At 30.5% G+C, this 14,134-nt stretch overlaps 1 protein-coding gene across 1 annotated transcript in view; it reads right to left on the reverse strand.

The window, feature by feature from the left end:
• Dip-C (dipeptidase C) overlaps nucleotides 1-14,134 on the reverse strand; it is a 602,611-nt gene that overhangs the window by 69,124 nt on the left and 519,353 nt on the right. The window contains exon 4 of the mRNA XM_075360005.1: nucleotides 10,332-10,379. Within this exon, the coding sequence (XP_075216120.1) occupies nucleotides 10,332-10,379 (48 nt within the window). The remainder of the gene's footprint in view (nucleotides 1-10,331; nucleotides 10,380-14,134) is intronic.

Genomic DNA, 14,134 nt, shown 5'->3' on the forward strand with positions numbered 1-14,134 from the left:
TAAGAACACGTACAAAGAAAGTGAGTGGGTGCATTTTCCCAGATTGTTACTTGTAGCTAGTCAGTCTCAACTGGAGAGGTTCCAGCAGACCTTTCCGCCTCCTCGCGTCGTTATTGAAAATGAAAATGAAGATTAATTGTTGTAAAAATAAATGTTGTGTTATTTTAAATAAATTATAAAAACTGCACCACACTTTTATTTAACTAAATATTTTCATTACTTTTAATTTTTAAATTTAATAATTATTTATTTTTTATTTATTAGATATTTATATAATTTATTTTTTACTTTTCAGTACATTTTTATATTTGTTAATATATTATATTTTTTTGTTTAAATTTCTACATTGGACAAACGGGAAGAAAATTAAAATTAAAATATAACGAACACATGAGATCCTTTAAAAATTAAGAACAAGATTCTAATTATGCAACGCCAACGCATATAATAAAAGAAGGACATACCCCGATTAAAATGGAAGAATCAATGAAATTAATTCACAAATGTGTTAAAGGTAGAAGAATGTGTTAAAGGAAGAGAGATTTTTTTAAAGAAAATCTAGAAATCTTCAAATTAAAAAGTACCAATAAAACGATCATAAATGAACAGATCAACAATCAAGCGGATGTCCTTATCAAGAAACTCAATTTACTAAAAACAGGAAATAGATAAATAAAAACATAAGCATAACCATTAATAACAAATAAATAAGAAGACCAGATGTGGCATGACGTGAAATATAGGGAGAGGCGTTAACTAAACGCTATATAAAGAGTAACAGAAATTTAAAAGTACCAGTGCAATAAGTTTTGACAATAAAGTGGTTCCGAAACGCGTCAAAAAGTGATAAAAAAAAAATGTAGCTTCATTTTTTTTATCGTTCTAAGCAGTACTCAACACAGATCCCACAATGAATTTCAAAATTTTACGTTAAACCTTGCTTATTTTGTAGTATTTTTTAGGTCAAGAGATAAATCTGAAAAACAAAGAAAAATAAGTCAAAGGATTATTTTTATCGATACCAGTACTTCCCTCTGTAAACAACCGGGAAAGGTAAAAAGTAAATTTAAAAAATTCTCTAATGGGAAAGAAGTATATAGTTTTCATAGTACTCGTAATAATCACAGTGAAACGTTTTTATATCGTCAACATTATTTTTCCGGTTTTGTCCAGGTTTTACAAATTTTTGAACACACGTTTATAAACGGAAATACAGTAAAGTGAACTGATTCACTGATATGTAAATTTCGTTAAAGTACGATAACATTAAAAAAAAGAAATACTTGTTTGGTCGTTCCAAACAAAACTATCCGTAAATGTCTCCTTAACCTCCATCCACCTTTACTAGTATAAACTAGACAAGTCCAGTTGATATATAGTCCAAATGAACCGAATGAGAGTAGGTGGATGAATAATAAAATGTAATGCCTGTCTATTTCAGTAAATAGCAACCTAGCAATGCTTTACTATGCAATTTAACGAAACAAAGACTGTAAAATACAAAATTCCCCGCCAAGCGTTAATGTTTATTTACATTAATAAACTATAACAGCATCCTTGTAAAAAAAAAATTGCAGCTTATAACTAAAGATTAAATTAAAATAATAACCTAGTTTCGACACAACTAATAAAAAAATTAATCGAAATTTAACAACAAAAATCAACATTAATAACAAAATTTAAAATGTAACGGATGACTCAGATATCAAGTACGATATTTACGTTTCAGGGCTTTGAAACATAACACCTACTAGAGAACTGTCAAGTGCTGAATACAATACACTGATAGACGTCCAAGGCACTGTACTATGAAGATCATAAATAACTTGAACGCAAAGCCGTTTATCTACCGCTCTTTCTTTGTTCATCTTTTTAATGTCAATAAAAAGAAAATTTTTAACATACAATGCAAAAATAAATCTTTCGTGATTATTCTATGCGATTAATTTTATTTATTAATTTTTTTTTACTGAAAATTTGATAAATTTATTTCGATATATTTTTATTTATCAATATTTTAAACGATTTTTAATATTAAAAAATAAAAGAATGTTTAGTTAGGACAATACATTACGTGGTTTACTGGGTAATTCCACAATGACAGAATTTATAATGTCTTTTTTTAAAAATTAATTAAATGAAAAACCTAAACATACTTTTAAAAAAAAAATCACGTTTCAAAAGAATTCTGCAAGAGAGTTTTAAACACAGTTTGTGTACGGCAAGAACCTGATTCGTCTTCAACCGTTTTATCAAACATGATAGAACGTGACCGGAGGATGTTAAGTGGAAAAGTGGAGTGACAAATAAATTCGTATTGATAAAAAATTCATCGTATAAACCCGATTGATTTTTTTAATATCTCTTGGAGCCGCCTCTTATTCAGTGGCGCTACAATTGAGTCTTTGATTTCAGCTTCGAAGACTAAGTCACTTGTTCTTGTATGTATATGGCTATTCATTTCGTTGTTATTTTCAACAACGAAATGAATTTCAAAACATGGATTACTGTACCTTAATCTGAACAGTGCAGGCAAGGAACAAAAAAAAAGAAAAACGTAAAACGTGGCACAGTATGCCACAGTAATAGGATATCATTATTTAAAGCTGTCATTTCACAGTTTTTCATATGTTATCTATTTATAAAGTTCAATAATCTAGGAGCTTCAATGGTATTTTTGATTAGCTGCAACCTTAAGAGGGTTAAAAAATAAATAACAAACAAACGATCTGTGAATACAGTCTGGTAATATTTAGTGTATCTTGACCCCGAAGGGGAAGACACCCGCCACGTGACGGGTCCGGTCACACGCCACCCTCTCCGAACCTAGCCCTTAGGAATTTACCGTAGGTCGTCTTCAAAAACCTCAAGACATCTTTCAGTATGGCCACTGTCAAGATGCCACCGATGCGAATGCGACATTCCCATCGGTGTAAACCAAATTATAGACCCCATAAACAACAGTCTTAAAAAAGACCACACCGATTGAGCTGAAGCCCCTTTCTACACTCAGAGCGGGTAAAGAGCCCAACACGTCACACCGGTAGTCTAATTACTAATAAAACATCCACAAAACTACATAAAACTATGAACTAAAAACAAAAGAACAATAACACGGCAAGTAAATAATCAACAAAAACTAATTAATCTTAATAAACATAAACAAAATATCAACCAAAACGAAATATAAATGACCAGTAGTAAACAACAAAACACCAAATGTAATACAAACAACAAAAGTATAGAAGTAAACACTAAAACCTACGCGAAATCAAAAACCTTAACATCAATACTGCATAACCAAGCAACAAAAACCCCCTAAACCAAACACTAATATAACAACATAAAAGAACAATAACACAGCAAGTAAATAAACAACATAATCTAATTAATCATAAAGCATAAACTAAATATCAACCATAACGTAATCTAAATAACCAAACAGAAACAACAAAACGCCAATTCAACACTAAATATGAAACAGATAAAAAAAGTGTAATAAGTAAACACTGAAACCAAACCAAAATCAAAAACCCTAACATCAATACTAAACTATTATAACCAAGAAACAAAAAACACCTAAACCAAACACTATCAAAACAACTAGTCAAAAACCATAAACGACTCTATTGATTTGATAAAATTTCGAAGCCAATTTTCTACCTAAAGAATTAGATATTCTAAAAATTGTTTATTTGTCATTCTGTATCTAACGAATGATTAATCTCTTTTACGAAAAATGAGTAAACATCGAAAGATGCGATTAAATCATTTTGTAAACAATGAATATGATCTTAAAAACCGTACCGTAACCGGTTTTTTCTAGTTTTAAGAATTGTACTGTGATTTAGGTGGCGCAAGCATATTGCTTCTTCCAATATTCCAAGTGCTCCCTTCTGTATAAGTTCATTCCATTCTCATTTTCACTATATAAATTTAATTTCGTAGATGAGCATAATTGTCAGTATTAAAAATAACTTAGATCTACTATTTACAGAATTACTATCTCGGACATTTTTATTTTTCATGACTGTAAAGATCAGAACCTCTAAAAGTTTTATCCTACTCCGGTTAAAATAGTTGATTACAAATTCTCTAGCTGCGCCTGCCGCATCCGTCAGATACCAAGAAGGATCTTAGCGCTACTTCCAAAAAAAATTTCAGATGCTGCGTTTTATTAATTTGTCTACAACAATAAATTTAAACGAGTTCGTTCTAAAATGTATGAATGTTCTACAACAACTTTTGGGTCCGATGTCTGCAGCGAAAAACTGAAAAAAATTGCATTTTAGGATTCAAAGCGACAAAAAAGTTCACTATCCGTGCGGAAAAAGCATGTATTTTCATATCAAAATATGGTTTTAATAAAAGCGGCAGAGCGACTAAAGCCCTAATTACATTTTTTTTAAATTACATTAATTAATATCTGAATAAAATTTCTCTACCTTTTTGTCGTTCCAAGCCTGGTTACATGATATAAATAACAAATCGAGTCATTTTGTCAACCAGAATAGAATCCCTGTTCATTTAGCTTTTTATATTTGTGATTAATATGAACCGTATTATCGTTACAAAAAGATGATACGTAAACGTGATGCAGATACTAGTACTGATCTGGATTAATGTTAATTCATAATTAACTAATGAACAACTATTGTTATGACAAGCATACTAATATTAGCGATCCTGACTTAAAAGAAAATAAAACAAAATTATAGGGTACGGTGTATTCGACGGTCGGTAAATACTTTTTGAAAAGAAAAAGGGATAAAAAAAATATTAAAAAAATCACGAAACAAATTAAAGAAATACAGATGAAGAACTTATTACCAAATAGAAACGAGAATTTCTATACAATAATTTCTTTGTATAGTGGGATATTTATTTACAACCCGTGAAAAGAATGAGGTTTGACCTTGAGACGATGTGGCGTAACGAAACAAATGTCAACAGAGTGGTTCCTCAATATCACCTAAAAATTAATAGAAAAAACAACACTACTGCGAACAGATGTATTTATAGAATAGTAGTATTATGTACTGCGCTTTAGTAATTTTTAAGTAAATAATAAATACGAACAAATCGCAAAGATTATTCGATAAAAATCAAACACAATTGTTTATTTTTTTAACTGTATAAAACTAAATTTGTTGCGTAATAAAAACGCTACCTTGAAGTAATTATTACTGAATAAAATTTGTATAATGCTAAAGAATATAAAGTAATTATCATCTTCAGAAATTTAAATAATGAATAATGCGTAGATAATAAAACAAAAAAAAAAATATATTTTAATCAAACAAACCTCAGTAATCAACTAAGTAAACAAGTTACACAAAATAGGCAAAAAAGTTATTTTAAAAAACTAAAAAAAAAACCATATTCATTAAATTTTATTCCAAATGTAAATGGAAACGACCAAGAAAAAACAGATATTACTGAAGAAAAACTCTTGAGAAAGAAAATACATAACGTATTTCATTTTATAAATATTATTCGATTTTGAATGAATAAGCGAGTTTATATGAGGTCTGCAGAAATTCTGGAGCAAATTTATTTATTTGTCGGGGATCCTTAACCAGAATTCCTTACTCAGGAAGTAACATTATGTAGCTATGTTACCATTTATTAACCACACATCTCAGGAACGGTCGAACTGAGACTTTCCTTTCTTTTTCTTGTTTAGCCTCCGGTAATTACCGTTCAGATAATACTTCAGAGGATGAATAAGGATGATACGTATGAGTATAAATGAAGTGTAGTCTTGTACAGTCTCAGTTCGACCATTCCTGAGATGTATGTGGTTAATTGAAACCCAACCACCAAAGAACACCGGTATCCACGATCTAATATTCAAATCCGTGTAAAAATAACTGACTTTACTAGGACTTGAACGCTGGAACTTTCGACTACCAAATCAGCTGATTTGGGACGACCTGAGACTGTACAAGACTTACACTTCATTTATATTAATACATATCATCTTCATTCAGAAAGTAACACCTTAGGGTGGTACCGGAGGCTAAACAGAAAAGAAATTCATTATAACAATTAAGTTATTGTTAATTACAATCTAATAATAAACGGGGATTGAGGAGATAAAACCTACGAAGAAATAGCGTTAAAAATTAAAATGCTACGATTAGACCTCGATTCGTCGACCTTCCATTGAGAAAAAGGCCAGCATTTATCTTTACATACTCCAAGTGACTTAATTATATTTTTTAGCTATTACATTGTAGTGAAAAAGATAATTTTATAAAAACAACTAGTTTTGCTTGCGACTCTGTACACAAACAATTTTTCTAGAAAGGAATAGAAGTCATAATTGAGTATAAAACGAGTAATGAGGAATTCTCAAGTAAAATTCCCTTATTTCCGATAGTATATCATTGCCTTATATACTACGCGACTACCTTCCTAAGAAAGCTCTCAAAAACGATAGTGAATAACCAAGTAGTGTTCATCATGAAAACTTGTCTTTCAAACGTGTCTAAAGGACAACTTGATAAAAGAATAAGTTTTATTTCTGTAATTTTAATTTATTTGGAAAAAACTTGTAGAAATTACAGAAAATTATGCGTAAAAATACCTCGATTTTAATGTAATTACATAATAGTGGATTTCAACGTTTCCCCGTTAATATTATATTTAAAAAAATAGTTACGTTTAAGATTTAAAATAGTTACGTATTTAAGAAAATAATTCACCTACCGTTTATGTAAAAGCTACTTAAGTGAAGAGGAGAAATGTTAAACTCCTGTAGTGAAATAAGTTTTCATTTTAAAATGAATGTTTCTACAGCTGCAATTTTAATTTTTAAAAGTAACTCTTGTTAGGTGGGTTCCATTTCGATCTACGCACTTTTGTAGTCTGAATCAAAAATTTTCCATTACTCGCCGTAACATGGCGTGCGACTTCTTGAATTTTTAATTTTAGTTTCGTTAACGTTTGCGGACGCACGACATACACCTTGCTCTTGAACAAACTCAAAAGAAAAAAACTCGTATGCAGACAAATCAGAAGATCAAGTCAGCCAAATAATGTCCCCATTTTTTTGATATGATATGGTTTGGAAAGAGTTATCTTAGAACAGTAATAGATACAAGGGCAGTATGATTTTTAGCATCATCTTGCTGGAACCACATAATTTGTAGAAATCGAACGACTTATTTACTCAAAAATGTTGTGACCGTACTCGTGTAATGCTGCACTAACGGTTGTAGCGTTTCCTTGATCGTCTTGAAAAAAGAATGGTCCAATAATGTCAGATGGTGAAGTGCACACCATACCGTAACCTTCGTACAATACAACAATTTTTCATGTAACTGAAGTGGGTTTTCAGCGCTCCAATATCGACTATTGCTTATTTACGTAGCCGTTCAGGTGGAAATGAGCTTCATCTGACGTAAACATATGGTGGATAAAGTTTTCATCACTATCCAAACGCTGCAACATATTGACAAAAATGCATGCCAGCCACAAATCGCATCTTTTAATTCCTTGATAATTTAAATTTTATAGTGGTGAAAATTTAAGTCATTATAAAAGATTCGACAGATCGATGGTTCGCTAATTTTCAACGCTAATGCGTGTTTAATAGCAGTACGTTTTGGACTGCGTATTTTGGCAGTTCAAATTCTACCAATGTTTTCTGCTGTTTTAACGCTTTTTGCTACTCCTTTATGTTTTAAATTTAATTTTGACCCAGTTTCCTCAAAAATTTTAACCCATAAGTTAATTGCCCGAACAGACAGTAACCGCCTATGACAGTATCCTGCAGCCTCCTGTGTCAAATCGTTTTATGATCTGACATAGAAAGCATGATGTGCATCGACTGCTTTTCCATGTTTACTAAATGGAATTAAATTATTGAGAATATATAAAGGTCAGCGGCCTCACCCGAATTTCAAATGAATTACCAAGCTTTTAAATTTCTCCGCTTCACTGACGTGCCGTATGTGTATAATCTACTTCCGCAGCCTATCGTTTATTTTAATAAACAAAAACTCCAGTTACAAATACACAGCCACGGTAATCTGAGTATTGCTACAAGTGGAAAACCATTTCTACCATTTCAAATTCATTTCTATAAGCAACTAATTTAATTACTAGAATAAACCACCATTTTTATGTTCAATCATCGAAATCTGAACGGTTGTACATTCATATTCACGATTTAAGATTAATCCAGATGAATAATAACTGAAATAAATCAATATATACAATTTCTGATTTTGGCTTTTAAGAAAATGGATTATCATTATTCAGTTAGTTCAACCCACATAATTATCCTTTGCATGTTAAATCTTTTAAAGAGCTTTTTTTAACAGACGGGTACAAGTCGGATGCATACACAATGATCTTAAAATTATTGAATTGGTTAGAGATGGGATCAATTAAAAAATCCTTACTTATTTGATATTAACGCCGCAAACCTACATTGACACAGACCTTCTTAATGATTTATCTGAGTGATATCCCATAAAAAGAATTTTCTTTGATTGTGAAGGATTTTTAACAAGAAAATTTTCTAACTGGATTGGATAACACATCCTGTTGATTGGCCACTCGGTTACCTTACACCAATAATTTTTTCCAATAGTGCCATCAGAAGTCTGTTATGCATTAGACGCGTCATTAGAAATATTTAAGAACTTAGATAAAACAAATCGCGATGGAATGAAGTAAAAATATAAAGGTAACACTCATGTGTTTAGGAAACACAGTTACAAAACAGAAATGAATTCAATACTTAGAAGAAGGCGAAATTTCGAAAATATCGCAAAAAAATAAATACTTAATATCGTATTCCGGTACAATAATATTATTTTGATTAACGTTATTAACATTTTGATTAAAACATATTTTTTTTACTTATTTCACTTTTACATATTTATAGTGTATTGGACTTTCTATATATAACTTACGGTCGGGGAGGTCTTTTGGTTCGAATACTACCTTCAATATAACTTTCTACTCTCTTTTGAGGTTTTAAAATCCGAAATAGTTTTTGTAAATTGCTATTACTCATTTAAATACTGCAAAATCAGATTTTTACAAAATAATTATTAATATAATAATTATGTACTATCTTAAATGCTTTCCAATTTTTTTTTTTTTGTTTTTCTGAACAAATCGGTTCAGAATTACTTAAAATTTCTCAAACTCCCCTTAAATTCATGCTAAAATTGCTAAATGGTTATTTCTTAAAAAAAAAACAAACGTTCAAACAATTTTCCAATTATTATATAAAAAGTTTTTCAATATTTTATATTGCCGCTAGGATTATCATAATTGATTTGAATGTTGTTTTCTGTCCTTCAAAGCATTATGTCAACATTCGTAGTTGACATAAAGTAATATTTTGAAATATTACGTTTTGTAGAAAAAGGAAAATCTTGAAACGTTCAAGAAAATATGGAATTATTCAGGCTAAGATTAATAGGGCAGTGTTTATTAATGAACAAATTAATAAATCAGATATAAACTCAATCCGATGTAACGTTTAACAATCTCAAATTATTAAAAAAATAATACGTACACACGCAAGAGTGGACGGATCGGGGCACTTCCGATGATGGCATCTGGGACCCTCAAGGTATGAGAGGGAGGGACGCGGCGGTTTGCCGGCTGCGCGCAAGGCGTAGCCGGCAACCTAGCGTAGGGACGGGAAGGGTAGCCTCTCAGCGAAGGAGTGTAGTGGTCGTCCAGAAGGGAGAGCTACTGCACCTCGATGAAACTGTGAGGACCCCGTTGGGAGGCCAAGGAAATGGCAAGACAGAGGGGCAGTCGACTGCCACGGCACTACAGGCCGACTGACTTTTGCTTAACGGCGAGGACCAAATGCCCTGGGGTGCTTAACAAGGTTGACAAAAAAAAAAATTATTAAAATAAAGAATCAGAAGAATTCGTTTCAAAAAATTGTATAACCATTAGAGCAGGGGGACAAAGCAGAAGAGGCCATAACAGAAGTGATTAAGAGATTAACATCGCCATTTATTCGACGATCCCAACTCAGGAAGACTCAGTGCTAAAAGAAGTTTTGAGAATGGAGGTACACTGAAACGCGTCGACTACGAATGTTAGAGTGACAATGCTAGGAGGGACAGAAAATAACTCTTACATCAATTAATTACTAACAAAAACAATTTTTTCTTTAAAGAACTATAACTAATCGAAAGTTACGCCGCGTAAAGGACTACGAAATTTAATTTTTTTGCTAAATTAATAGCGAAATGATTAAAAAAAACAAATAAAGATATTTATAAACAGGTAAAAAATTAAATTAACTTTACTAAAAATTGTACACGAAAAATAGAAAAACTTACCAGAGTGAGAAGTTTCTTTGGATTCAATGATTTCAACACATCTTTTATCTGAAAATTAAAAAAAGAAAGTAAGTTTAACAAACTGAGAAACGATTACTACATTTAAAAGATAAATATTTACACAAAATATTTAGTATAAAATATCAAAATGAGCAAAGTTCAGTGGTTAGCAATTCTAGACATTTAGTTCAATTTACAAAATTTCATCGTTCTAAACAAAAAATCATCTCATCGTTCTAAACAAAATGCAGCGGTACAAAAAATTAACTATGAAAGAGTAATCCGCGTTCCGGTGGTGTTTTCTAAAATACGACACCAAACAAAAAAAAGAAGTGTAACTTTATGAAAAAAAAAATCTGACAAAGATCTCAATTCCTCAAGCCAAGTAAATAAAAAATAAAAGTCACATAAGTTGTTGATTTACAGCTGATTTAGGAGTAAAAGCAGATTGTTATTAAAGCGCATTACCAAAAGAAGCACGTTCTGGCAGTTGTTGCATTGCTCAGCCACCTCAAGTAACAATTTAATGATGCTTATCTGTAAACACTGACGGAATTACAGTATAAGGAATCCTCTTGTAACTGATTACATCAGAAACCAAGCTTTTTGTTTAGACGCTAGGACACAACGTATGTACGAATATAAACAGTCAAGAACATAATCAACTTTCTCATTACAACGAAGTAATGAAAGTAAGTTAAAACAACAGTTACTGCATTCAAGCATTTCAAAATAGACCAGCTACATTATATATTTACCAATATGTACGAAGTTACACGGTAGCCCTAAAATTCAATAAATATCTTATTTTATAACTTTTCTTTTAACTTTTTTAGTTATTACATTTTATCAACAAATTTTGGCAAGAAAAAAGATAAAACACAGAAAGAGAAAACCCTCTTTTTGAATTTTTGTTAGAAAATGAAAATTCAGGTTCAACAAAAAACGTTTGGTAGAAATTTTTTAAAGATATTCTTTTAAGTATTTTTGTAATCGTAAAAAAATCACTTTATGACATTTAAAATCATTCATCACCCGAAATAATTCTTCAGGAAATGCAAAAGAAATTGTTAAACGTTATAGTAAATGTCCGCGGGTTAGGTTTAATAATTTTTTTAATGGTGACTTAATGGGAATTTTTTTCCAACATTTGGAAAATTCAAACATCCATTTAAAAAATATAAAAGAAAGTTTAAAAATAATTAGTTATGCTGATCAATGAACATACATTTTAATACGAGAAAGTAAATATGAAAATAAAATGTGATAACGGATAAAAAATATACACACAAAACAAACACGCGTGAATGCTAAATATAGAAGACACACGTACGTACGTCAAATACACACGTTTTATGCACACGTTTCATACACGCACTAGGTCAAAATAAAGCAAATTGTCGTAACAGTATCAACGTAACGACTCTATTAGTTTCATTTAGCAAAACGGATGTAGTTCTTATGTACTTCCATTCAGTAATCAGAACAGGCTAATTACAAACCGTAAATTTCAATATTCTTTTTATTAAAAATAATAAAAAATACAATTCATAAAATAATTGCCTAGATATAGCAACATTTAAAAATAAATCAATCACGTTGATTTTCACACTATACCGGACTATTAATTACTCAGGCAATAGATAAGTTAATACGGAGGTAAAATAAAATCATTTACATAAGGGTCGTTAAAATTTTCACGTTTTTTTTTTTTATTATTTTATTCTGAATAAAATGGTCATGCGTCCATGAACGAGGAATGTTTTCTTTACTCCGCGAGCACGCTTAAATTTAGGTTTCAGCTAATTTTATTTCTTTTAATATTAAATCTCTTTGTCATTAAAAATACATTGCAAAATATTATTATAGAATGTTGCAAAAAACAGAAACATATTTATATACAAATGAAAATATTATTTGTTCAAAAATAAAAATTGTATAACGAAGATAAATAATAATTAACCTATTATGAACCTATATTGTAAACAAAGGATATAGGTTCTAACTGACCGAATAACATTTATATTTATTTTTAATTCATTTTTAAATCTCATTTGCATCTTCAAAAAAAGATAATAATCAAAATATTTGTACAAAGATTTATCAGAAATGAATCATTAATTAATTATAATTTTGTCGCTAAGTTTAAGAAACAAATCCAAAGAAAATGAAAAAATAAAACATTATAATTTTGATTTATACAATGAAATAACACACTGAAAAAAAATTTAATCGCATAACTCATACAAAAACAAAATAATCAGTGTTCTATTTTAATGCAAATTCTTAAAACAGTATCGCTTATTTTGCACAAAAATTTTCTAACCGTTAAAAATAATTTACTTTTAAAATAGCCTCGTACTTAGTTCTACAAAATAGTTTATTTCGGGAAAACCTTTCATTGATTATTCTTTCACATCTTACCTGTAAATCGGATTACATCTTGCACTATTACTGCAATCTAAAGAATGAATTATGAGCGTGCAGGATATCGAGAATAACCCAGAGGTTCGTCTAGAACGCGTCTTCCCAAATCAGATGATTTGGAAGTCGAGAGATCCAGCGTTCAAGTCCTAGTAAAGTCAGTTATTTTTACACGGATTTGAATACAAGATCGTGGATACTACCGGTGTTCTTTGGTGGTTGGGTTTCAATTAACCATACATCTCAGGAATTGTCGAACTGAGACTGTACAAGACTATACTTCATTTACACTCTAAAGGATTATCTTAACGGTAATTACCGGAGGCTAAACAGAAAAAAGAAGGTAGAGGGTCTGCTGATCACTCGATTCGAAAAGAATGGTGAAAAAATGAAAAAGGATATCAAGAGCCAAAGTTCTTAAAAATTAAAATAAATTATGTTTTAAATTATTAAAGTAAACTTTATTAATTAAGTAAAAGGTAAAATTGTTATATAAATTATTATACCATACCTAGAAAAAAATAAAAATGTTTACTGTTATAATGATGAGCTGCATCATTACATAATATGTAAAATACCAGTAATGTGTATCAGTCCTCTCGTTTTCCTTTCCATAAGAAAACTAAAATTCTCCTAAAATCCTTCACTCCTTTTTAAGGCTTATATAATTCCCAAAGATACAAAATTCGGGAATACCTATTTTATTTCTCAGAAAAGTTAAATTTAGAAAAAATTGTCAAATAACATAATTTATTTCTCAGTCTCAAAAACCGTTGATTTTTCCAAAGGGGTGAAACCTAGTAAATAAAAAACAATAAAATTAAGAACTCCTAAGATAAAAATATCAATTTCAACAACACGTGTACATATTGTCGGTTTCCTAGCTACACCTGCTTCCTGAATAAACAGCAGATGTCCTAAAATATAATTCCCTCCAACCGCTTGGCGTACCCGAAACAAGTATCTTATACATCCTGCTATTAAACATATAACGTTCGGTTAAGCGAGATAATAAATACGCATTGAATATTTCAAAATAACACTATGAAACTAATATAAACACAAGCGCACGCTCATCCCGCGTACTAAGAAAGAAGAGGTACGGGACAGTAACTTTTAGTGTCCTATAACACAATAGTTTACGGGTTCGTAAAGTATTCTGAAATAGCGTTACAGACATTTAGGCAGTACAGTTTACTCTTCAGACTTGTCTCCTCCTTACTCTCATTCTTGAAATTAAAATTAATGAACATCCGCATTATCATCATTCCATATCAATAAAACAATTCTACGCATAAAAGAGGCTATAAGAAGAAAACTTTTTAACGTAATTTAATTTTTCAATAACAATAATGTCATTTATCCCAAGACCACTATTC

Source organism: Lycorma delicatula, chromosome 3, assembly GCF_047948215.1.
Source record: "Lycorma delicatula isolate Av1 chromosome 3, ASM4794821v1, whole genome shotgun sequence".
In the NCBI taxonomy this organism is placed as follows: domain Eukaryota; kingdom Metazoa; phylum Arthropoda; class Insecta; order Hemiptera; family Fulgoridae; genus Lycorma; species Lycorma delicatula.